Here is a 27,004-nt window from a genome sequence, read left to right as displayed (position 1 = left end):
TTGGATGAGAGTAGAGGCTTTTTTCTTGGAACTCTTCTAAACAGCTTGTGGTGATGTAGGTGACTTCGGATTGTAGTTTTGGAGACTTTCTGACCCCAAGACACAACTAACATCTGCAATTCTCCAGCTGTGATCCTTGGAGATTTTTTGTCCACTCGAACCGTCCTCTTCACAGTGCGTTGAGACGATATAGACACACGTCCAGTTCCAGGTCGATTCATAACATTTCCAGTTGACTGGAACTTCTTAATCATTGCCCTGATGGTGGAAATGGACATTTTCAGTGCTTGTGCTATTTTTTTTTTATAGACACTTCCAATTTTGTGAAGCTCAACAACCTTTTGCCGCACATCACAGCTATATTCCTCCGTCTTATCCATTGTTATGAATGACTACGGGAATTTGGTCTGTGTGTTACCACATATTTATACCCTGTGAAACAGGACGTCATGGTTGAACAACTTCCTGTTCCTAGTCACCTAGGTGTACAAATAAAATGTAAAATATCAATGGGAATATACTTCAAATATTTCTCATATGAATTGAGTGCCAATAATTGTTACACACCTGTATTTAACATATATTTATTTTATAAACCTGTGTTGTGATCGCAATTGTTTGAGATCCATGAGAGCAGAGTATTTTTGTGAATTTTTCTGAGTAATTCTGGAGTAATTGTACAGACCTAAACTTCTAAATATTGAATGAATTATTTTTCTGTTTGTTTATTTTTAAATTGTTACAAAAAGCTGATGCGCTTGCAATTTCTCTTGAAACAGCTCTCTTGACACAATGGGGCGTCACTTTGGAGACTTGGCCAAGATAAGACACATAATTACTTACAGCATCTCACCCTTTGAGCAGAGGGCGTTCCCCAACTACTTTTCAAAGGGAATCCCCAACGTCTGGAGACGATTTTCAGCGTCCGTCTTCAAAATCGCACCTCGTAAGTACCTTATTATCTGGATTTTAAATTTGATTGTACAACTCTCTAACCCTGCTATTGCTATAAGAAATGAAGTATTGAATGTTACTCAGGCCAGCATCTTAGTAACGTCGTCAATTTTACTTAGTTTAGATGGAAATTAACTGGACTTGATGAAATAAGCTTGGCTTATCGAGTTTGCTTCATGGAATACCCCTCTGGTGTGCTATTCTTGTATTAATGTGATTTTTGTAAAATAATATCCTGTGTCTTAAACTGACTTTATTGAAATTTACTGAAAAAAATCACGACGACACAAAGGACAATGCTTGGGCCACGATTAGCACCCATATACAAATCATTATACACTTTAAGGCTGTTCCGTTTATTTTCCGTTTGTTCTTCCGTTTATTCCGTTTGTTCTTCGACTACTTTGACAATCAACGGCGCTGGGTCACTGTTGCCACCTTGTGGAACAATGTGCAACTTGCGCATACAAAGTATGCAAAGAAATTTGCGTCACGTGTACTGTACGATGTTCCGAGCATACGTGTAAAAAGTGAAGCATACTTTCTACTTAAGGAGCCAGTGTTAGAGAGAAGAGCGCTTACACACAGTGTACAGACAACAGCAGACAGAAGAGACATGATACAGATACGATGTTGTAAAAATGTTAAAATAACCTTATAAAAAGACATTAATGACAAGAAATTTAGCCAGCAGGCTGACTTAATCATCAATTAATTCTCCACTGATGTTAGTGAAGAGTCTTGAGGTGCAAACTGTATCTCTAGTTTTACAAGTTACAAAGAATACCTTAATAATGCGTTTTACTTGGTGCTTCTCAGCTAGTTTAAAGAGCGCCTGAGACGTGCCTAATTTTGTTTTAAAGCTCTCATACGATAGATTTACATGGCTCCGAGGTCAAAAAACACTTTAACGTGCTCATAATTTAAACTGCAGCATTACCTGTTCCCCTCAGTGTCACAAACGACTCGTTAAATGATCCGTTCTAAAGGATTCAGTCGGAACTCCGCCTTTCAGAGAGCACACTCTGCTCTCGTTGGTCAGATGCCCACTACCATAAAGACTTTCAGCTCTGCCTGAAAAAAATTAAGACCAGAGGCGGGGCTTTTTGTTACAAACCTACGTAGGTTAGTACAGGAAGTAAAGTCTGGAATCACTAACGACTCGACTCAGCTGTTCAGAATCGGTTCCTTCTTTTGGGAGATGATGGCTATGTTTGTCGTGCGCTTTGATTTTTGAAACTTTGCAGTCTTTTTACATTCACAGACAGCTCTATAACGCACTACATGAAAGGGAATATTTGAAAAACCATAATAAGTGCACTTTAATGACTGAATATTTTTTGCATGCGTATCTAGACACAAAAACTGCCATGTTCATTAGGAGTTACAACGTTAATTCCATTGGAGGCATGATAGAGGGCAGGTCTGAATCACTGCACCATCAGCTCCAAAGCTTTGGTAATTGCTATAACCAAGCGTAATCATTCTATTGTTAGCTGTGTGACTATACATTAACTTGAAGCCTGAGGAAAATGTAATCACTTGCACTCTAAATATATACGTAGTGTGGTTTGACATTGATTCTTCTGTAAACAAATTTGTATATGTCTACTGAAAATCTGCCAAAAAATTTACCAGTCAGGTTCCACATGAACGTATGCTGTCGGTTATGTTGACTAGAACGGATCATAACGTAGAACAGAATTAACATTATTACTCCTAGGATCATGTCAGTGTACTTGTGTTTAACAGATAATGATTTTTTTTTTTTCTGTTTCTGTCACAGCCATGATTTTGATGTACCTCACGTACACATGGGGCAATCATGTTCACGAACAGAGCAAGAGGAAGAATGCTGCAGACTTTGAGAAAGACGAGTGAATCAAGTCAACATCTTTGTGTTCTGTGTGTAATTTTTAAATAAAAGAATGATATCAAGTGAGAAGCAGGGTTTTTGACTCATTTATCGAATGTAAATTATATTTGTCATAAGAGCTCGACATTGTACTTCTTTTAAGGCTGGATGGTGGTGTAGTAACAGTAGCATCAAAGCTCCTAGGATTTCAGTGGTGCTTGAAAGTTTGTCAACCCTGTAGCATTTTCTGTATTTCTGCACAAGTGACCTAAAACATCAGATTTTCACACATGTCCTAAAAGTAGATAAAGAGAGAACAAAAATTAAGCAAAAATATTATACTTGATCATTTATTTATTGAGGAAAATGATGCCTGTGAGTGGCAAAAGTATGTGAACCTTTGCTTTCAGTATCTGGTGTGACCGCCTTGTGCAGTAATAACTGTAATTAAACGTTTGGGGTAACTGTTGATCAGTCCTGCACATCGGCTCGGAGGAATTTTATCCCGTTCCTCAGTACAGAACAGCTTCAACTCTGGGATGTTGGTGGGTTTCCTCACATGAACTGCTCGTTTCAGGTCCTTCCACAACATTTCTATTGGATTAAGGTCAGGATTTTGACTTGGCCGTTCCAACACATTAACTTTATTCTTCTTTAACCATTGCTTGGTAGAATGACTTTAGATATTTTCCTCAGAAGTCTGCCATGATGCATTTCTGCAAACATGTGTTGTGTAGATCAGACTTTGATAGATCCCTGTTCTTTAAATAAAACAGGTTGCTCACTTGCACCTGACTCTAATTTCACCTTCAAATTAATTGTTAATCCTGGAGGTTCACATATTTTTGCCATTCACAGATATGTAATATTGGATCATTTTCCTCAATGAATAAATGACCATGTATAATATGTTATGTTCTCTTTGTCTACTTTTAGGACTTGTGTGGAAAATCTGATGATGTTATAGGTCATAATGCAGATATATAGAAAATTCTACAACTGTATGTAAGATACTCTGCTTATAATTGTATGAGCCAAATGTGGGCATGGTTTCCTGTTATGTACTTACTGTATGCACATTAAAAAAAAAAAAATCAACTAACATACAGATTCATTCTTAGGTTTGAGTGCCATGATTATAAAATTGGTATAAATTATTGGGGCGGCCAAGCACCAAAGGTGCAGAGAAAGGTGCGTTGTTGTTCTTGTTGCAAAATTGCAAATTTTGGCACAATGATTGGAAAGGTTTTCAGGAACATTCTGACCAAATTTAGGCCACCCACTGCCAACACTCTACCGCCACCATGGGGTCAAATTTTAGCCTAATTTGGAAGTACTTTGTGGTCATAGCTTTTGAACTGTGTCCCCAAAATTTAAAAGCCATCCCTGGAACCACAGTGGGTGGTAGTAGACATTAACCCAATGAGAAATACAATGAATCCGGATGGATGTGGGCAACACAGATAAAATTATTAGCAGGGAATAGAATAAAAGAAGTATGCTGTCAGCACTTTTATACCCTAAACTGAAAATTCATCATCCTTTTGCTTATTAGACTTTAGGGTTTATCTTTCATGCCATGGAAACATTGTAATAAAAAGAAACAAAGGCCTAGATCAATCAAGCAGGATCAGTTGAGATCATTGTAGAACTTTTTTTTTGTGTGTACAAGGTGGTCCTAGGCCAGACTTTAGAGTACATGCTCACTTGACTTCATTACAGAGAATTTACACACCCTTGTGGAATAGTAGTGATCAGAGCTAAGGTCCATGGAATAGCAGAAGACGGGGGAAATTGGTTTAGAGGCTATTTTAAAGTACTTGAATTTCATTTGGGTGATCACATCAATGTCCAATAAACCATTTCAAGTTTGTACTTCCAAAGGGTCACACCCATGAGACCAGCAGAATCAAAGAACTTAAGGGGAAATAGAATAAAAGGAGTACATCATAGACATTTTAAAAATATTTTTTTAATTAGGAAAATTAAAATGGCATTTCAGGAGAATGAATAAGGAACTGTAGATGTATGTCTAGACCTCACCCTCATATACTCTGTTTTTCAGTTCTGCATTATTGGGATCATCATTCGTTAGTACCGCTAGGATGTGGACAATCTAGATTAGTATATGCCACAGATAGCCCCAAAGTAGATTAATTCTTTCCTTTTGCAACAAGGATATCAAGGAAATCAATTCAGAAAGGGGAAGGGTTATACTTTGCTGCCTGAAGTTTTATTTTTATGGCCGTCAGGCCTAGAGATCATTTTGGTGAATTGATTATATACGCATATAGAGGGAAGCGTATTCATGAGAGGTGTTATTCCTTCAGATATAGAAACACACTAAACAGAGAGCTGAAGTATTGCACGAAACACAAATTTGTGAGGGGATTTGAAACGTGCAGTACATGCAGGCAAACCCTCAAACATCTTGCAACTGAAAGAATATTACATGGAAGAGTGGTCAGAAATTCCAGCAAGCCCAGTGGACAATTATGCAAAACACCTACAAGAAATTATTTCTGCTAAAGGGTGCAATACTAGCTTTTGAGGCCAAGGGTCTACTTACTTTTTCCACAGACGAATATCACATCTATTGATATTTCTGTTGAATAAATGATTCAAAAAGCTAATTTTCCTTGTGGTTTTGTTAAAGTACACCAACTTTATTAATAGGCACTCTTTCAAAGATGATCAAACGTTTGCTTGTCCAAATATGCCAAAAAAGCCAACAATTTCCATGGCATGTACTTGTTTTTTCACATGACCGTATATACACATATCTTGTAACGTGCTCTAGAGATCGATTTTTGTTCCAAGGAACTTTGCCCATCCTGAGGTTTCTGTAAAGAGCTGTACAACCAAAATTTGTCGTGTGCCATGAGACAAAGATGGCCATCATAGATAAACCAAGTAAAAAAAAACAAACAAACAAACAAAAAAATTGTGATTCTGCAATGGCAAAACATAGAAGTAATCACAAGCATTTTTTAGGAAAATTAAAAAAAGTACACCAACCTACATTGGACCACTTAAGATGGAATGACCATTCAATCAAGAAACACTTCTCCCCATCTTCATACGGAGTTTCCTCAGTGTTCTGAGGTTTTCTCCCAAAAACATTCAGGTTGCAGGATTGAAACCATGCATATAAGCGAACCGACTACACTAACTGACCCGTGTGTGAATGTGTATGCATATTCTACCCTGAGATGGACCGGTCAGCCCAAGGGTGTAACCATGGTATGCACATTGGGGCCCCCCATCCAAAATTTGATGCTGAAAATTCACATATTTAGAAAATATATCAACGAACTTGCGTTGAGTATGGGTGCAACCAAGTGTACAATTGGAGGGGGGGGCCACACACCTATTTTCCCTAACAAACGGAAATATATTAAAAAGGAATAGACATAAATAAATAGAATAGATGAAGAAAAGACAGATCCGTTAGCAGGGTTCATTAAAGGGGGACATATAGAAAATATTTTTGTACTGTATATTGGGGGGACAGATTGGTATTTCCTCAACATTGAGGGGGGACACAACCCCCCAAAGAATGTGTAGTTACGCCCATGGGTCAGCCTTATTTTAGTCAGGGTTGCTCTGGACCCAGTGCATGCAAGACAACAAGATGTCAGTCTATCTATCCTGGTCTTAAACATTATTATTTTCATAAATGTAATCTCCAATTACATGAATGGTGTTAAGTTTCTCAAGGAACGTATCTGGACTTTTTATGCGTCAGAATAAGACACATTACTCACTTGAAACTTGCAAAACAATTAGTAATGACCTATGTATTTTGAGCTTTTGGGAAATGGGATACTTCCTGGTCTGGAAATAACACCAAGGCCCAGGAGTGGACCAGTCCTCCTGCACTTCAGAAACCACACACTATATCTACACTGAGAGGAAAACTCACAACAGTATATGACAGGCAATCTACTATACTTTAATAATGAAAAGTTTAAACCATGTGCTCCCCAGACACAACGTATAAGGAAGGCCACGTCCCTTGTATATGCGTTCCCGAAATCATTGCATCCGTTTCCGTGACATCACACAACCTCTCCCCTGCCTGCAGCAGTGGGCTATCATTCTTTACCAGAGAACCAGTTAATCAGCTTGAGACGAACGGCTGAACAAAATGGCGGACTGAGTGGGTTGCGCTTTGGGGGGGGAGAAAGGAAAGAAAAGAAAAAAAGAAAAGAAAAAGTAGCGACTACTTTTCTTTAATATCACAACAGATACGGCTCGTTTGTCTGTGTATGCTTTTCACCGTCGGATAAGTTTCAACAAAAGTATAAATTCGCCCCTCTATTTGAGGTGGTTTAGAGAAAGCGTCGAGCACAGGGCCGTCCTTCCTATGTAAGCGGTTAGCTTAGCTTAGCTTAGCTAGGTTGTTTTCGGCGTTTTAACGACGCTGGTGGAAAAACCGGTCAATAACCTACACGGATTTATAGGAATACGAGTCAAGACGAGCAACCTAGAGATGACTGTAATAATGGAATATTCTTTTTCGTGAGCGTCCAGGGACGAGAGAACGATAGCTAGACAGACGTCAGGAGGTTTAGTTTAACTAGTCTTCGGGCTAGTGAAAAGAACCGATAGACAGATAGATAAAAGAAACGCAGATATTCCAATACAAAACGCCGCCATTTTACAGCGATTTGGTAGTTTCTAGAAAGCACAAAAAGTCATGGCTAGTAGCAGCGGTTCTAAAGCCGAGTTTATAGTCGGGGGGAAATACAAGCTTGTCCGGAAAATCGGATCTGGATCATTTGGTGACATTTACTTGGCAATCAACATTACAAACGGAGAGGTAAGGTCGAAGCCTATTTTATTGAACAGGAACAGTGCTAATACTGATGCTGTTAATTCGATATATCGTTCGTGTAAAATGTTGCATGAGGCTGTCGTGTTTTTTTTTGTTGAATTTTCAATATGCTGACTCACTTTCATAACTTCATGGCTAACGATTCGTCTGGTTTTATTTAACATTGGTAGCTAAGTCATCCTTTTTTTTATATGTGTATATATATATATATCGAACGCTTTTCATTTCAATCACTTAATGACGACCCTGACTGGATTTCTTCATTTTTTATATGACCTCTATCCACTGGAACATCCAGCAGGAGTAGTACTATTAGACGTTTATACGTCGTTGTTTTGTTTGTATGTTTTGTGTTTAGGAGGTCGCTGTGAAACTAGAGTCGCAGAAAGCCAGACACCCTCAGCTTCTCTATGAAAGCAAGCTGTATAAAATTCTTCAAGGTGGAGTTGGAATTCCACACATCAGGTAAGATGTGTATGTATGTATATAGCTGTGTATATATGTGTGTGTGTTTTAAGTGTGGCATATGTTCAAACGACTGACTACATCTGCGCCAGTTGCAAATGGCCGCTCCTCTTTTGTTGTGTTTGTTCAACATGTCCTCCGTCTCGGTTAGAAAATGGCGGCTGAAAGAGGTCGAAAGCAAGTTTCCGGATATAGTAATAGTGTTTGTCACGGTGACTGGAATCGTCTGTCGTGTACGCAAACAATGTACAAAGTGTGTGCACTTTTTTTTCTTCTTCTTCTTCTTCTTCTATAGATTCATAAACGTTTTTAAATACACAATTAGAAATGTCCGTGTGTGTAATAAGCTAAACTGCTGTTGGAAATTAAGGTCGAGGTGTGTGTGTGGGGGGGTGGGGGTGAATATTTTTGCCTCAGAAAAAGTCTGTCACAATCCTGTCATATAGTATTTGACTTTGACTTGTAATTTTTGATGTTTATTTGTGCTTTTTTTTTTTAATCATCAAACTGACCGTCACGTTGGTGTAGAATGATCTCTTAACAATCTTGTATATGTATTTATTTAATAGATTGATTGATTGATTTATTTATTTTAATCAGAGCTAGAGGTTTAACTCTCTTGTTAAAATTAATTATGGTAGAATAATTGGAAAGAGGACATAGTAAAATAAATAATAAAGTTTATGCATATGTCTGACCTTTTAGACACTGTAGACCTGTACCTAAAAATCATAAGACGCTAGTGCTTACACTGGATATACGTTCAGTGTTCTTGGGACTTTTATTTTATTTTTTAAAAAAAATTTTTAGTACACAGTTGTGGAAGAGTAATTGTTTATAATTATAAAGACACTATCCGGTTTTCTGTTTTAAGTCTGGTTTCTTGTTCATGTTGTTACAGGGATGTTTTTCTTCTTTGTCACTTCCTTGTTAATACGGGATCTGCAGGAAATCCCAGAATTTCTGTCAAGTACATTGAAATTGTTGGATTAAACGTCTTTCATCGATGTGTTTGTTAAACTGTTTCTTCCATTACCAACGATGCTGTTTCGCTACCAGCTGAACTCGTGGCTGTGTTGGAATTGGCCCTTGCTTCTTCCCAAGTTAAAAGAACTGGTGAAGCTCAGACTGTTTATCCTTTTAGTCTATTATCTGTCTTAAAACACTTTTCAACGGTACGACTCGACTCAACGCGCTTTACGTGTCTGAGCTTGCTTTTCCACTGCCGCTTCAACGTGGGTGCTGTCTTCCACTCGCCTTCACGCAGGAATAATGTTATATTATCAGAACCCTGTACGAATACATGGTGTTCCTTATGCCTTTCCTGTTCAGTAAGCATGGACCCTGTTAAAGATGTAAAATAACTGCGTTCTAGAAACTGCGTACTGCTCTGTATGATTAAGTTATGACGCTTTTCCACTGCTGGGACTTTTGGAGGTATTCGGTGTGTTACCACAGCAGGGACCAGGGTCTTAATTAAGTTCCAGGTAAAATATTTAGCCCTCGCAAAGTCCCTACTCGGGACGTGGTACTTTTTTCAAAAGCCAGGAACTTTGGGGGGTGGGACTTGGACATTGAACATGATTGGTTGAGTGCACGCAGCCTTTTTTAAAAAATTATTATTATTTATTTCAACCATCATTTAAAAAAAATCTTATGTGGTGTGTATAGGAACATTGTTGTTTATTGCGACTCGAATCAACACAATGGGGTTTCTTAAAAAAAAAAATACGACAGATGGACTGACGGAGAGGTTCAGGCCTTAAGTATTTATGCCGAGGACGAAATACAAATGAAAAAGTATACTTAAAAATAACAAGTGGGTTAAGCGAGCTGGGCCTTGTTCACACAGGAAAACAGTGCAGGGTGCGGTGCGTTCGTCTGAGTCATCCCGGCAATAGCTGATAAAAATCCGTTTGCTTCCTTTAAGTCCAGCGTTACGAGCGTTTTGAATTCGCTGTAATACCACTGCTAGTCTCTCTTCCAGCGTTTTCTCAACTCGATTACCTCTTTAGCAAAGCAATACATCACAATCAACACCAGCACAGCTTGAATCTCCTCCGTGGTGGTTGTTGTTGCAGTGTCATTATCAGATTTCAGAAAATAGACTGTCTGTTTTTAAAACATGAACCTTTTATCCTAAGATTTTTAAAAAAACAAAAAACTTTCATTCTGTTACCGGGAATCAAACCTGGGCCGCGGCAGAGAGAGTGCCGAATCCTAACCATTAGACCACCGGTTTGCTTGCAGAAAACTCTCGTTAATGTTCAAAGGTTAGTGATCCAATCAGAACCTGCTACGTGTTTTCATGAGCCGAGCAAACATTTTACGTTATTACATCATTAAAATCAGCCTAATTTGTGTCAGTAATCAGTTTCTTTGTAGCATACATCGAGGCTTCATACCCACGCCAAGCTCTTGTCGTGCGTAGTCATATGTCACCGGGCTAATTTGCCTAATCTTGGCAGTACTTTAGACCGCGATTGAAACGCAGACAGCAAAGGTCTGGAGGAACCAAATGGTCTCCTTGAAAAAAAGTTCCTGGGATTAACTGTTCTGGGTAATTTCGGTGGAAACGCGGTTTTAGAGTCATCCGCGATAGGAGCGACTTCGATAAAATGTTTGGAAATAATGCGTAGTTTTCAATTAATAGAATATTACCATACACAACGTACGTGTTAAATGACGCGCGTTTATTCGGGCACGATACAGAACCACTCGTTAAGGAGAATTCATACTCCCTCAGTGCATGGCTCACATTTAGTATCGGCTCGGCTCGCTTGAGACCTCTACCGAGGTGGTACTAAAAAAAAGAGTACCAGCCCCCAAAAAGCCCCCAAATAGCGAGTCGAGCCGTACCGTGCGGTGGAAAAGTGCCGTTAGTTCCTCCTTTGTATACCCTGAAGCAAACACACAGGTGTTGTAAGGTTCACTTTCTATGCTGATGCACCTGTAATGAAAGCCATCATGAAAGCTACCTGTGCAAAAGAGATGCAGTAACACGATGATATCCTGACTTTTTCGGTTGATGCGACATTATTTTCTGCTTCCATTGCTTCCTCTACAATCTCTGACGTCTTTATCTTCTGTCCGTCATTGATTATTCTCTAAGTACCACTCCATTATTTCTGGAATTTTGCATGAGCATGCTCCTATTAAGACTAGGTCTGTTCCCTCCTCCCACACTTCCTCCTGGCTTTAAAAGTCAACGGCTTGAGTGGCTTTACAGGGAAACTGGTCTTACTGTTCACCATCTTTCTCTCACTGATCACCTCAACACGTTCAAAATTGCTCTGAACTCTGCGCGGTCTAACTGGGTGTCGAGTACCAGGCCTAAGGTTTTGTTTAACACCATAAATAAGCTCATTCATCCTCCAGCTCATGATTTCCATGCAGCTGATGAGCTCTGTTCTTTTCTGAATTATTTTCAGGAGAAGTTGAATGCCATCCGCCAATGCTTCATAAACGAGGCCTCAGATCTCCGTTTTATACCTGACTACTCGTCGGTATTTGTCCAGTTTTACTCCTCTTCTATCGGTGACTTAATACTGAAATCCAATTTGTAATTTTACAGACTTGCTCCTACATTTCTCCTCAAGCTCTGTCATTGTGCCCTCTCTGCACCTATCTCACACTTCATAAACAGAGCTTTCCAGACCAGCTTGTTTCCCCATTACCCCTTAAAACTGTGGCAGTAACTCCAGTTCTTTAGAAACCTAACTTGGACCCTACTGTTGTTTCTATTTTTTTTTTTTTTGGGCCCTATCTCTAATTTACCATTTATTTCCAAAATACTGGAAAGTGTTGTTCCCTCGCAGCTACGTTCTTTCCTTATTCAACCTCACTCGGTGAATTGCTTTCTCCCTTACGCCCCGACCCGATCTGCTCGCTCGGGTCTCTGTCCCAAAATTTTGCCCCTTCCTCTGAATGGAAGGTCATTCGGCATAATAGCACCCAAGACCTGGAATTCGATTCCTCTGACTATTCGTAGCATCACTTCTGGGTTTAAATCTCAACGTAAACTAAACCGTTTTCTCCGTGTTATTTGTCCTAATGTACTGCTAAGTGCAGAATTTCATGTTGACTGATTAAAAATAACACTTTTTTTTTTAATCATTTTCCCCCAAAGCTCTACTACACAATTGACTATATATTGATTGTGACTTTTTTGTGTGGATTATATTGTAGACAGGCATGATAAGATAGAGGAGATATTCCTATCGTTATTCGTTCGTTATTCAACGTTTGTTTTCTTGTTCTCGTGACCAGTGTCGTTTTTATTTTCTTAAATTTTTTTACGTGTACTCTCTTTACTTACTCGAGCTATGGATAGCTGCGTACATCCGTTTTCCAAACATTTGCATGGAATTTTTGCATTTTCCCCATGTCTCTCTCTTTTTTTTTTTTTTTTTTTTTTTTTTTTTTTTTTTTTTATTTGTATGGATGTCTCTGTTGGAAGCTAGTGGAACACGGCGTTTCGGAAGACGACGTGTTGGCTCTTTTTTTAAAAAAAATTTTAAGTATTAAACCTTGGATAAACAGGGCTTGTTTAACAATACCCAAATAAATTGTTAATTTGTCGAAGGTTTAAACAAGAAAACAGTTGTCACAGCGTTTGAAAGCTTTTATGGAGTCTCTATATCATGTCTTAGCCGGCCAGGCTAACGGTAGCAATTTACCTCACTGCCCATCTGGGCAGCTAAACTGCTAATTCAGTTAACTTTCCTCATGTGCATTTTGGCGTGAAAGCGGTTGCTTTAATCTGGTGGTCCCTTTTAAGATTTATGTATTTATGATGACGGCGAAGGTCACATGACCGTGCCAACATGGCGGATGTAGTATGTCTGGGATTTATTCTACACACACACAGAGATTAGTACGTACTGTTTCAGTGGTTGTGCAGTAGGTACTGCGTCGAATGCAATACGAACCGTCACAGTACACGATTTTGGACGCAGCCTCTGTCTCCTGGTTTAGATCAGCCTGTTGCTTCACACTCTAGAAAGGAAATGACCGTATTTAGGCCCTGTTTACACTAGTGCATAACTTTTGCCACGGTTACGCCTGTCGTCTACGCTACTCCGGTGTTTTTGACCCTCAGAAACGAAGACTTTTGAAAACGAAGGCGTGGCTTCGCCCACATTCGCTCCCTGATCGGGTTTTCTGGATCATTGTGTATCCTTCCCTGATTCGTCAAGCCCCTACCATGTGACCATTACGCTACCTTGATCGTATACACAACACCGAGACTGAACCGCAAGCTTTGCTGGCTTTGTCGTCATTCTTAGCAGCCATTGTGCCGTTAAATTCGGTATTTTATAACACTGCAGCTGCCACGTGCTCAAGAGGCGAGCTACGATTAGAGCGATCGCCAACAAATCTCATTTCGAGCGGTGTAAGTCCTACACGGAATGCCGGTTTGGACTAGCAACCAACTTCCTGTTTACACTCGTATGTGCGCATATGCCCAGTGTACATGAATGGTCATGTGAAGTGCGTTTTCGGTCGTGTAGCGTGGACGGAGATGGTTTCTGAATCACGGCGGAAACGCCAGCGTGGACGAGGATCGTATACACTAAGTGCGTTAACAGGGCTTTAGGCCAGCTATCAAGACGCTAGAGATCATGAGCTTTCTAGTGATACCAAACATTCACTGTTTTCACGGAGCGGAGATGTATCTGGCTGGAAAATGCTAACTTGGTTCATGTAAGCTTGACTGATGCAAGAACAACAAATCCCTAAGAAATAAACCTTTTATTAATAAACATCAGCGTTAAATAATACATCATAGAAGCAAAATATACCAAATTCGGAAAATTGACCAATATGCGCACAAACGCCTTTTTTAACAACTGTTTTTTTTAGGATGTTAGAGCCTAACATGATGATTCCATTATGTTTGAGAAGAATCATCAATCAAATGGCTTTGAAGCTGTGCTGGCAGTGTCCCCGTGACCTCAGAGTGGCACCCAACCACAAACCTCAAAATTCGTGGTTAGACGAAGAAGGTGAAGTTAGCTGAAGCCAGTTGACACGTAACGATCTACCGTTCAACCCTGGCTAGCCACAGATGTAGCGTTGGGCTAATGTAAACATGGCACTGGTGATGTCTTTTTGAAATGTTAGGGTGAGAGTTGAGTTGTTTTCAGTATAGGTGCATGTTTGCACCCCAGTGGTAATGATGACTGGCACTCGCAGAGAAAGGGAGAGGTTGTAGTTCAGCGGTTAAGACGTTGGACTTCTGATCGGATGGTTGAGAGTTCAAATCCCAGCACTGCCGAGCTGTCACTGTTGGGCCTTTGAGCAAGGCCCTTAAGCCTCAACTTTAATTGTAAGTCGCTCTAGATAAGGGCGTCTGCCTAATGTAATGTAATGAGGGCGAGAGCGAGCAAAACAAGGCAGCAAGCAGACTATAAATACAGGTGCTAATGGAAGCTGCGCAGTGCCCAGATCCTCTCTCTCGTGAGATCACGGTGTTCTCTCCTGACTTGCGTTATCCAGATGAGGCATGAATTTATTTACGTTCCCATCTTAGAAGGAGCATATCTGTTCTGTTTTTTTCATCAAGCACATCAGTCATGCTTGTCTGCAGACATTGACTGTAGGGCCGTCTTTACGTGGTTGTAGAATCAAGGTGAAGGTAAAATCAAGGTCGCCCTCAGCCATGTCATAACTGGAGTTCCAGAAAGTGGGGACATCATCGGCTTCTGCTTGGTTTCTAGGACCTCAGTGGCTGTGTCAGTGCTATTGCTTTCTGCGATGGTAAATTCAGTGTGAGAAGCATGGTATGTGAGGTCCACGTTCAGATTCTTTATCTGCTTTTACAGGATTATCACAGGGATTGGGTCGTCTCTAGTTTCCATCCGAACACTGCTTCATTCAGACCCTCTGACGGACCTGCAGTGGTGCGGCTCTTGTACAGAGGACACTCGTACAGTCTGGAACATGTGGCTTTTCATCTCCTGTTCTTTGCTAAAGTAGTGGGCAGTAACAGTTAAGTAGCTCTCTCTGGTCCTGGATGTCCGTGCGTTAGTTGTTAGGAAAAGAGAACTCAGCTTGTTAATTTACAATCCGATCTCGGGTTTCGTTATAAAGTTTGGCTATTACCTTTTGGACATTTTTATAACGCGGCTTGAGCATTCCTAGCAAACTGCGGAATCCAGGAATCTCTACACCCCAGTAGGGCTTTGGGGTGAAGCAGTTGTTTTTTTTCCTCGCTCTGGTAACTGACGTTTGGGTGATGTCTCTTGCAAATGGTTTGACATGTTCGAGGTATTCGGACCTGTGTTGATAGTTACGTTGAGCAGTATTGGCACACTGTCGCTGTTCAGTCCACCCACTCGTCGTCCATCATTGTTGTACTCTACTGGGAAACCAGAGTGGTCTCAGACAATAGATGTATGTGAGGATGTTTTTAATTGTGTCACGCGCTCTGCTCGCCATTTCATCGATTTAAAGTGGATGGTGTTGTGGATATATACATATCTAGATAGATATAGGTGTGTGTGTGCATGTACACCCCAAGCACTTTATTAGGAATACTTTACTAGCATTGGGTAGCGCTCCCTTTGCTCTCAAAACAGCCACAATGTTGGAGACATTCCGTTTGAGGTTTTGGTCCATGTTGACATGGATTGCGTGATGCAATCATTTTTTCCCCATTCTACCAAATGCCACGGTGTTCTTTTTGGATTCAGATCTGGTGACTGGGAAGGCCACTGAAGAACATTGAACTCATTGTCTTGTTCTGAAACCATTTTAAGATGACTTTTGCTTTGTGACATGGTGCATTATCCAGACCATTTTGTAAATTGTGGCCATGAAGGGATGCAAACGTTCAGCAACAATGGTCAAATAGTCTGTGATTGATCATCAAGCGATGATTGATTGGTTGATATTAACGGGCCCATAGTGTGCCAAGAAAACATTCCCCACATCATTACACGACCTCCACCAGCCTGGACTGTTGCCAAAAGCAAGGTTTGGTCCATGGACTCATACTTTCGATGCCAAATTATGACCCGACCATCTGTGTGTCTCCGGCTGCATTTTCCAGTCTTCAGCTGTCCAGTTTTGGTGAGCCTGTGCCCAGTGCAGCCTGAAAGAAATGGACGCCAACGTGGTCGTCTGCTGTTGTAGTCGATCAGTGTTAAGGTTTGATGTGTCGTGCATTCTGAGATGCTTATCTGCTCACCACGGTTGTGCAGGGTGGTTATTTGAGTTACTCTAGCCTCTCTGTCAGCTTGCACTGGTCTGGCCATTCTCCATTGACCTCTCACATCAGCAAGGTGTTTCTCTCTGCAGAACTGCTGCTCTCTGGATGTCTTTTTTTTTTCTTTTCTTTTCTTTTCTTTTCTTTATGGCACTATTCTGAGTAAATTCTCGAGACTGTTGTGCATGAAAATCCCAGGAGACCAGCCTGTCTGGCACCAACATTCAGAATCACTGAGATCACATGTTTCCCCCCATTCTGGGAGTTAATTGGAACAATACCCAAATCTGCTGGCTTTATCTGTATCTACATGATTTTGTGCATTGCAGTACTGCCACACAATTGGCTTATAAAACCTATCTAAATAAAATGTAAACAAAATTTAAATATTATAACACTTGCTCATATATTTATTGAGGAAACTGATCCAATTATGTATCTGTGTGTGGTAAAAGTATGTGAGCATCTAGGATTAGCAGTTGGTTTTACGGGGAAATTGGAGTCAGGTGTGTTCAGTCATTAGATGACAGTCAGATGTGAATGAGCACCCTGTTTGATTTAAAGAACAGGGATCTATCAAGGACCTCAGAGAAAGAGTTGTTGATGCTCATCAGACTGGAAATGGTTATAAACCATCTCTAAAGAGTTTGGATTCCACTAATCCACTGTCAGACACATTGTGTAGAAATGGAGGAAGTTCAAGACCAGTGTTCCCCTCTCCAGGAGTGGAGACCAAAGTTCACTCCAAGAGCAAGACGTGTAGTCGTCTGCGGTACCCAGGGTAACTTCTAATTATGCTTCCTTTTTAATAATCAGGGAAAAAGGTTTCCTTTGTGTCTGTCTTGAAAAGTGTACTCGATGAGAATGAGAGACCTACTATTAATCTTTTTTTTGTTTGCTTTTTGCACTGTTGCGGTTTTCAGAGGTGCTGAGAAATAAACAACCAGTGAAGTGTGTGTGTGTGTGTGTGTGTGTGTGTGTGTGTACTTATGGGGGTTTTTTTTCTGAGTAAATAGACTCCCTCTCCAGGATGTTTTCTTCATCGCCTGACGTGCTCACCAAATCCTCAGCAAAGCGTTACTAAATGTCATTCCTCAAGACCGTGAGGTTCAAGTGATTCTATTGTCATTTCAGCCATATACAGTTGGTACAGTACACAGTGAAATGAAACAACATTCCTCTATGACCACGGTGCTACATAAAACAACACACTAACCACATGAGACGAGACAGAACTAAATGAGATCTACAAACATTCTACATAAAGTGCACGTGCAGACGTTTGCCAACAACGCAGGACAGTACAGTAACTACTAAAACAGGACAATAGGCACAGTAATTATGGTAGCAGCCAGGTAAAGTGTATATATAGTGACAATAAATTAGATACTATATTTTTTATAATACAGTAGCAGCAAAAAATGCAACAGTGTCAATGCAGGAATGTGCAAATATTTCAGTGGGAGTTGGATTGTGTTCAGTGTGTGTGTGTCAGTCCAGTCTCTGAGTATTGAGGAGTCTGATGGCTTGGGGGAAGAAGCTGTTACACGGTTTGGCCGTGAGGGCCCGAATGCTTCGGTACCTTTTTCCAGATGGCAGGAGGGTGAAGAGTGTGTGTGAAGGGTGTGTGGGGTCGTCCACAATGCTGGTGGCTTTGGGAATGCCACGTGTGGTGTAAATGTCTGTGATGGGGGGAGGAAACCCCAATGATCTTCTCACTATCCGCTGCAGCGTCTTGCGATCAGATGAGGTACAATTTCCGAACCAGACAGTGATGCAGCTGCTCAAGATGCTCTCAATAGTACCTCTGTTGAATGTGGTGAGGATGGGAGGTGGGAGATGGGCTTTCTTCAGCCTTTGGAGAAAGTAGAGATGCTGCTGGGCTTTCTTGGCTATGGAGCTGGTGTTGAGGGACCAGGTGAGGTTCTCGGGCAGGTGAACACCAAGGAATTTGGTGCTCTTGACGATCTCCACGGAGGAGCCACCGATGTTCAGCGGAGAGTGGTCGCTCCATGCTCTCCTGAAGTCAACAACCATCTCTTTTGTTTTGTCCACATTCAGAGACAGGTTGTTGGCTCTGCACCAGTCTGTTAGGTGCTGCACCTCGTCTTTGTATGCAGACTCGACGTACTTACTGAGGAGACCCACCACGGTCATGTCATCGGCGAACTTGATGTGATCGGAGCCATGCGTTGCTGCACAGTCGTTAGTCAGCAGAGTGAATGGCAGTGGACTGAGCACACAGCTCTGGGGGGTGTCAGTGCTCAGCGTGGTGGTGCCTGAGATGATGTTCCCGATCCGGACTGGTTGAGGTCTGCTAGTCAAGAAGTCCAGGATCCAGTTGCAGAGGGAGGTGTTCAGGCCCAGTAGGTTCAGCTTTCCAATCGGGTGCAGGAATGATTGTTTTGAATGCTGAACTGAAGTCTATGAACAGCATTCGAATGTAGGTGTCCTCCTTGTCCAGGTGGGTGAGGGCCAGATGTAGGGTGGTGGCGATGGCATCATTGGTTGAGCGGTTGGGGCTATACGTGGACTGCAGTGAGTGGGGCAGCAGGGTCTTGATGTGCCTCATGACGAGCCTCTCGAAGCACTTCATGATGATGGACGTGAGTGCAACGGGACGGTTGTCATTGCGGCAGGCTGATCTGCACATCCTCTGAGCCCTCTGCCAGGAATGTTGTCTGGTCCCGCAGCCTTCTGTGGGTTAACTCTGCGTAGAGTTTTCCTCACATCAGCCGTGGTTAGACACAGCATCTGGTCATTGGGAGGAGGGGTGATCTTCCTCGCTGCCATGTCATTCTGTGCCTCGAACCGAGTGTAGAAGTTGTTCAGTGCATCTAGAAGGGAGGCATCACTGTCACAGGCAGGTGATGATGTCCTGTAGTTGCTGATTGCCTGAATGCCCTGCCACATGCGCCGTGTGTCGCCGCTATCCATGAAGTGACTGTGGATTTTCTGGGCGTGTGGATTTTCTAGGCGTGCCTCTCCGAAGATATATATGCGTATAGGCATGGCTAATTGTTACAGTATCAGGAGCACAAAATGTAAATAATCTTGTATACATTAACTAGGTATCATAAGAAATCTCGTCTTCTACTCGTCTGTGCAGTTTTCTGTTTGTTTTTATCTTTCCGGAGTTGTTCTGTGAAAATGACACGTTGTTGTTTGGATGCAGGGCTGCGTCCATTGAGTCTATAAAGTTAAATGCATGTGATGCTTGCGCTCTGATCACAGTTTCACACAGAACAATTATAAACTTTGATTAGTAACGAACAGTGTGTTTTTAACACCATTTTATTTTGTCCACATTTTTTTTTAAATTATTTTATATCCCTCTAAAACATGTTGCATTTCAACCCAGTGAATGTGTGGTGATGTATGTTTGTTTGTTTTGTTTGTTGTAGGTGGTATGGCCAAGAAAAAGACTATAATGTCCTGGTGATGGATCTTCTGGGGCCCAGTCTAGAGGACCTCTTTAACTTCTGTTCCCGCAGATTCACAATGAAAACCGTTCTCATGCTTGCAGATCAGGTAAGGTGCAACACGGAAAGGTTTTCTTCTCAAAACATCTTTCAGTGCACAAGTGCTGAGAGATTGGTGTGGAATTCAGCGGTTCCTTCTGAACTCTGGAAAGGATTTCTCATTAGAATCGCTTCAGGCCTAGTGGTTTGTGAATGATTTGCATTTTACTAGATAGCGTTTGCGTTAAATAAACGTAACAATATAGGCACAGATTAGCCAATTTGTTTTTTTAGGTTTTTTTTTTTAAAACATGGCTACATTGCATTCTGTAAATATTCCGCCCCTTTCACTTTTTTCAAAATTTTGTGTTACAGTGTATCTCTAAACGAGAGTAATTTAAGTCTTTAGTCTGTAAAAAAAAAAAAAAAACTAAGAAAACCTTTGTGACTCTCAAATTTGTTCTTGGAGGTGGTTGCTAGGGTGTCGGAAGGTTGTGTAAGTGTTACTAGGCGGTTCTTATGGTATTCCTGCTGGTTGCTAGGGTGTCGGAAGGTTGTGTAGGTGTTACTAGGTGGTTCTTAGGGTATTCCTGCTGGTTGCTAGGGTGTCGGAAGGTTGTGTAGGTGTTACTATGTGGTTCTTATGGTATTCCTGGTTGTTACTAGTGTCTTGCAAGCTGCGTTGCTATGGTATCCAACATGGTTGCTGAGCGGTTGGTACTTTGTGTTGTAGTGTTGGGAGTTCCTCAGGTGGTTGCTATGCATATCATATGCTGTCATAGTTGGGCGGTTTCTATAGAACCTCTGCGACAAATAAACACGCTAGAAACCATCTATCAGATTTCAGGTAGCGTCTAGAGTGGAAGTAGGCAGAGCATTCCCAGTTGCCTTCCTTGTATTAACACAGTGAAACCTCTCTCATGTATTACCCATGGGAGAAACTCTAACTTCGGAGCATTTCTACATGGCAGCCGTAATCACCATGATCTTGCCCAAAAGCACACTTCGGGGGGGTGTGGGGTCTACTGAGATTGTTCATTAATATTGGAGATTTATTGTTGCCTTATCTGTACAAATTTTTCCGAATTACATCTCCACCTAGCTGAAACTTTATAGGGTCTCTCACCACGTCGTTCTTGAGGGGTAAGTTCGCAAAGTTCGGCGCAAACCTTTGAGTTCACGAGTTCCTTTAACACTCGTCTATTTCATTTTCGTATAAGATCTCAAGATATTTGTTTCTATTCTATTTAGTTTTTGACTGTTAAACCTGAAATTATCTGTTTGAATTAATAACGTGGGATACATTTTTAAATATAGCGTTTAAATGCAAACCTTTTTTTCCTACTGGGCTTTTTGTTTAAAAAAGATCTGGGGAAAAATGTATGGATGATTATAGATACTGAACGATATGAAACATTTATATTGTGATAATTTGTTTAACTGTACCGCCCAGCCTTACCATCAAGCCGTCGTCAGGATACGACCTCACGTCCTGCGAAATTCATCTGTGTGTTACAGGCGAATGCTTTGAAATATCGTAAAACCTTCTGAGAACTATTGTGAAGCTTAATCTCACAATCATCTGAACAAGAGAGAGCGTGTGTGGGCGCACGGTGGCTTAGCGGTTAGCACGTTCGCCTCACACCTCCAGGGTTGGGGGTTCGATTCCCACCGTGGCCCTGTGTGTGCGGAGTTTGCATGTATGAATGGGTGTATGAATCACTGCGCCCGGGGACCACCTTCAGTCGTCTTGCCATTGGATCACGGCGGTCACCGGGAAGTGAGAGTGAGGCCGATGTCGCGCGAGTCTTCCTCACTTTAATCCAATTCACGCGCAAGTCGAGTTCCCGTTTGTGTTCCACACAATGGAGGCAGAAATGGAATCGTCGAAATCGACGGACAAACTCGTGTGTGTTACACTCTATCTCTTTATTGTCCGTTTCTTCTTTGCGTGTCAATCACGATACCGTACACCTCAGCCCTCATCTGTGGTATATCAGGTGGGTTCTAGGTGTTTGCTGTGGTTTTCCAGGTGGTTGCTAAGGTATTTGCTGTGATGTGGTTGCTAGGATGTGGTTGCTAGGCAGGTGCTACGTGTGGTCTATTGAGTCTCGTAAGCTCGTCAATGAAAGGGTTGAGCGTATATACTGCTTATTTTTTTTTAGTGTGCTTGTGAAGCAACACGCTAATTGTTGTCTCATTTTATTATTTGTCCACGGCGCACACATAGTTTCCAGGTATTATTTAGCGTGTTGCCATGCAGTTAGATTGTGCTTTTCCTGTCTTTTTAAACAGACACAAATGAAACAATTCCTCCTCGATCTACACATTTCTGAGCGCTTCTGATGTTAGCAATGTAATAAATAGTTAAGCAGTTTTGTTTTTTATTCTCTAGACGTTTGAGCATCGGATCGAGGCCGTCATCTCGCACTGTTTTTAACTTGAGAGCATTCGTTGACTGCGAAGGATCTGCAAGCGAGTCTTTAAAAAAATGTCGGTTATATTTCCGATCGTTAGCTTGTCCAGTTACTTACCTTTTGGTACCTTTTTAAAAAAGGGGGGATTGTTTTTGCTGTACAGTGAACATATTTGGGCTGGAAATCAAAAGATGAATAAGGCGATTAGATCAGAATTTCAGCTTTCATTTCCTGATATTTACTTCAAATGTATTTTAAAAAGAAAATAACTTGGAACATGGCACTTTTGGTGGCAGACCAGCCAATTTTTAGGTGGGTATTAAGGTATAGGGAGAGGCTTAAAGTAAATAATAATAATAATAATAATAATAATAATAATAATAATAATAATAAATAATCCTTTGCTTGCCATAATGGCATCAAGCCGGCGACCCACTGACATCACCGAACTGTTGCGTTCTTCTTTTGTCATGTTTTCCCATGGGGGGATGGGATGGTTCTTCCTTCAGTGTGTCCTGCCAGAGGTGGAATGCTGCTGAATTGGGTTAAGGTCTGGTGACTGATTTGGCCAGTCTAAAACCTTTATTGTGGTTTTTAAAATTTTTTTAAACCTTTATTAAATCCTTTATTGCGTTGGCCGTGTGTTTTGGGTCATTGTCTTGGTGCATGATGAAGTTCCTCGTCATTAGATTGGATGCATTTCTCTGTAAATTGTCAATGTTTCTGTAGACTTGTGAATTAATTTGATGTCTGGTTGTTAGTACACCAGTACTACTACTCGGAATTTCTTTCAATTTTGGCGTAGGGTGTTATGGAATAAGACCTTTTAAAACAACCTCATGCTGCTGAAGAGGTTCTATGCAAGTGTCGATGTGATTGAACAGGGTTTGCACTAATCAGGCCTGGTCTCGTCTAGTCCAGCTGAACCCCATCATGAATGCAGCTTCATAAATTTGGGGAATTAGTAACTACGGGGGCAAATACATTTTCACACAGGCCCAGTTGGCGTAACTTTTTTTTTGCTTCAGTAAATAACATTATCATTTACAAACTGTATTTTGTGTTTACTCTGGCCGCTTTTGTTTCATCTCGGATTTTAATTTCTGAAGCGGTTTAGAGTATGAGATACACAACAAGAAGAAACCAGGATGGGGCAAATACTTTTTCACAGCACTGTATATGTAAAATACATATACACTGGTCCATAAGTATTTGGACAGCGACCGTTTCATGATCCAAAGTATAGCATATTGTCTGTCAGACGTGTGGAGGAAGTGTTATGGCATGGGCATGTATGGCTTCCAATGGAACTGGGTCACTGGTGCTTATTGATGACTGTTGATAGAAGTAAAAGGGTGAATTCTGAAGTGTATAGAGCTGTACTTTCTGCTTGGATTCAGTCAAATGCTACAAAACCAATGAGACAATGCTTCACAGTACAGATAGGATAGTGGCTCAAAACGTACAGCGAAAGCGACCCCAAGAGCTTCTTGAGGCAAGGAAATGAAATGTTCTTAAATGTCTGATGACCTCAACCCCATCGAGCATGCTTTTCACTTTCACTTTGGAGGAGAAGTCAAGACCTTGAGTGCTGTCATGTTGCTCAAACCATTCCTGAACAAGTTTTGCAGTGTGGCAGGAAGCATTATCTTGCTGAGAAGCGCCATTGCCATTAGGGGATACCGTTGCCATGACTGGAGTGTACTTGGTCTGCAGCAATGTTTAGGTAGGTGGTACATGTGAAAGTAACGTACACACGAATGCCCGGACCCAAGCTTTCCCAGCAGAACTTCACACTGCCTGTGCCAGCTTGCCTTCTTCCCATAGTGCATCCTGGTGCCATCTCTTCCCCAGGTAAGCAACACACACGCACCAAGTCATCTCCATGATGTTGAAGAAAATATCATTCTTCTTCATTCAGGCCAGCTTCTTCCATTGTTCCATGGTCCGGGAGCTTTCTGTGATGGCCAGCGTGAACCTTTTCAGCAATTCGTGATACACTAGCTCTTCTGTAGGATCGGACCAGACGGACTAACCGTCGTAACCCAGGTGCGTCAGTGAGCCTAGAGCGCCCATGACACTGTCGCAGATTCACTGATCGTCCTTCCTCGGATCTGTTTTGGTAGGTACTAACCAGTGCATACCAGGAACGCCCCACAAGACCTGCAGTTTTGGAGATGCTCTGACCCTGTCATCTAGCCATAACAATTTGGCCCAAGTCGTGCAGGGGTGGGTGTGTGTGTGTGTGTGTGTGTGTGTGTGTGTGTGTGTATAATATACACGAACACAATGTGTATGTGTGTATGTATATATAAAATATGCCGTATGAATCCTTGCGTAGGAGCAGTTACTATAGAAAAAAATTAATTCGTGCAAGTATATTAATATAAACCCGTCACTCATGTAAAAGCGGGAACTACTGTCTGAGCTGTATGTTTATACAAAAACAATGCCCAGATTGGAGAATTCAGCCACTCTCTCTTCTGTCCATGTTAGAAGAAGAAGCAGCAGCAGCCTTTATTTGTCGTGTGTGTATATGTATATATGTGTGTGTGTGTGTATGTGTATGTATATATATATATATATATATATATATATATATATATATATATATATATATATATATATAAACACCACAGTGAAATTCTTCTCTTCGCATATCCCATCATGTTAGGAAGTTGGCGTCCGAGCACAGGGTTGGCCATAGGGCGCCCCAGGAGCAGATAGGGTTAAAGGCCTTGCTCGTGTCTTTGTGTGTGTTTGTGTCGCAAATAAGATAGAATGCAAAAGTGGTCAGAATGTCGTTTATGAATGATCTTCATCAAAGCTTTGTGTTCTTTGCAGATGATCAGCAGAATCGAATATGTACACACAAAAAACTTCATCCACAGAGATATCAAGCCAGACAACTTTTTAATGGGCATTGGCCGTCACTGTAATAAGGTAAGTGCTTACCACCTTAAGTTGAATTTCCGGACTATGTTTGTTTGTCATGCGCACAAATGAATAATATTCATAGATTTATTTAATTTATTTATTTTGTGCTTGTCACTTGTTTTGGCATGTACCAGTATTTGATAGCCTTTGATGTATGTATCATGCAAATTAATGGTAGTTAAGTCACCCAAGAAATGTGCAATCTTTGAGGACATAATAGTGTTCAGCAACCTGGGATTCAGTTAAGGAAGGTGTTTTGGGAGTCTCATGAAGTGCCAGAGACCAGTTTATTTAATTTTACGTCCATACATACTTTTTGCTTTTTTAATTTATTATGAATTTCGCAATATGTATTATTTATCTTGTTTGTCTTACATCTTTTAGAACATTTGGGCTGTATCTATCTATCTATCTATCTATCTATCTATATCTCTCCATCTATCTATATATCTCTCTCTATCTATATATATATCTATATGTAGCTATCATTTTATATATATATATATATATATATATATATATATATATATATATATATATATATATATATATATATATATATAATGATATATTATATAAAAGGTTACCTAACGTTGCCTGACTGTTTTATTGTTTGAAATTGTTTTGTGCCCTTGCAGACAGGCAACATTTGGCCAATTTAAAGCATGATGTGGATTAAACAAATCAATAGTAGTATAAGATCAAGATCAAATATTTCAAGTAAACAAATCAAATGGTCCTTTTCACTGAGTTTTAATTCAGTGATGCCTTTTTTTTTTTTTTTTTTTTTTACCAATTTGGACAATGTTTGTTTTTTTGGAATTAATGTGTTTACCATTGTGTGTCTGTATGAATGTCAGCCGTAAGCTTTATTCATGTACGTGTTCTTTAATTTAAAACTTTAACAGTAACTATGCCCCACTTTTTTTCTTTTCTTTTTTTTTTTTTTTGGTTCTCTTTTTGTTGGGGTAATTGTGAGACATCTTCAATGAATTCAACAGATGGGACAATTTGATCTGCAACTTTGCAACCCCCTCTTCTATTCCTGAGTTATTCCTGTTTTCTTCCAATTTCTGTTGCTTTTAGCACACACCATCGTCCGTTATTGGATTTGACCGAGACTAGTCTCGCTTGTGAGTCAGCAAGTGTAGTCGTTGGAGTTTCTGTACACGTTTATGTGCAGGACGTGTTTTATTCAATCAATAAAGTTGACTTGTTTGAACATGCAGAAAGCTAAATTCCTAAGTAATGACTACTTGAGGTTTTTGGCTCAAATTCTACTACATACTGCAAACTGCGTACACGGTTTTTGGGAGGAGTAGGACAAATATGTAAAAAAAAAAAAAAAATTTTACCATGTTCTGGCTTGCCTGTTTTTATTTCACACTCATCTTGGGTTTATAATCTAATCTAATTTGAATTATTTATTTTTTTGGTTATTTCTGGTCTGTTTTACTGAATCTTGGAAGTTTAAGCTAGGGTCCGAAGACTTCTCATCCTGCAAAACAAATAATATATTAACGTTTGACAAAACTCCTAAACTTCAACCCACGTCACTTGCACCTTTTTTGTTTTGAATTATATAAAATACAGAAGTATTCTACCCTCTTCCTTACTGAAGGTCTTATTGTTTTACAGAATTTCTTCCATTTTGTTAATGTTGTTGGGAATAATTTGAGTTTTATTTTGGTGTCATTTTTTTTATTATTATTATTTTATTAATATTGCCATGTCTAATCAGGGGAAAGAATGACCCATCGCAGTAAATGCTTTTGGTGCCTTTATGTTAGTGGTAGTCGTCTGAGCTTGATCTGTTATCTCGCCTTTAGATCCACCGAGCTTCTCCTAGTCATTCAGCACTTA

At 40.6% G+C, this 27,004-nt stretch overlaps 2 protein-coding genes across 5 annotated transcripts in view; both read left to right on the top strand.

Annotated features, from left to right (window-relative positions):
• Positions 1 to 2,899, top strand: part of LOC128611053 (cytochrome b-c1 complex subunit 8) — a 4,217-nt gene extending 1,318 nt beyond the window's left edge. The window contains exons 2-3 of the mRNA XM_053630282.1: positions 780 to 946; positions 2,741 to 2,899. Of these exons, the coding sequence (XP_053486257.1) occupies positions 793 to 946; positions 2,741 to 2,835 (249 nt within the window). The 5' untranslated portion in view covers positions 780 to 792 and the 3' untranslated portion in view covers positions 2,836 to 2,899. The remainder of the gene's footprint in view (positions 1 to 779; positions 947 to 2,740) is intronic.
• A 4,012-nt stretch (positions 2,900 to 6,911) lies between these two features.
• The window catches only part of csnk1a1 (casein kinase 1, alpha 1), a 42,387-nt gene continuing 22,294 nt past the window's right edge, over positions 6,912 to 27,004 (top strand). For 3 of the 4 annotated variants that reach the window (XM_053630280.1, XM_053630278.1, XM_053630279.1), the window contains exons 1-4: positions 6,912 to 7,634; positions 8,008 to 8,114; positions 19,731 to 19,857; positions 25,049 to 25,147. In XM_053630280.1, the coding sequence (XP_053486255.1) occupies positions 7,512 to 7,634; positions 8,008 to 8,114; positions 19,731 to 19,857; positions 25,049 to 25,147 (456 nt within the window). In that variant the 5' untranslated portion in view covers positions 6,912 to 7,511. The remainder of the gene's footprint in view (positions 7,635 to 8,007; positions 8,115 to 19,730; positions 19,858 to 25,048; positions 25,148 to 27,004) is intronic. The other variant, XM_053630281.1, reaches the window with a different exon arrangement.

This window comes from Ictalurus furcatus, chromosome 8, assembly GCF_023375685.1.
Source record: "Ictalurus furcatus strain D&B chromosome 8, Billie_1.0, whole genome shotgun sequence".
In the NCBI taxonomy this organism is placed as follows: Eukaryota; Metazoa; Chordata; class Actinopteri; order Siluriformes; family Ictaluridae; genus Ictalurus; species Ictalurus furcatus.
The sequence above is the reverse complement of the archived record's forward strand: the minus strand, read 5'-3'. Positions and strand labels throughout refer to the sequence as shown.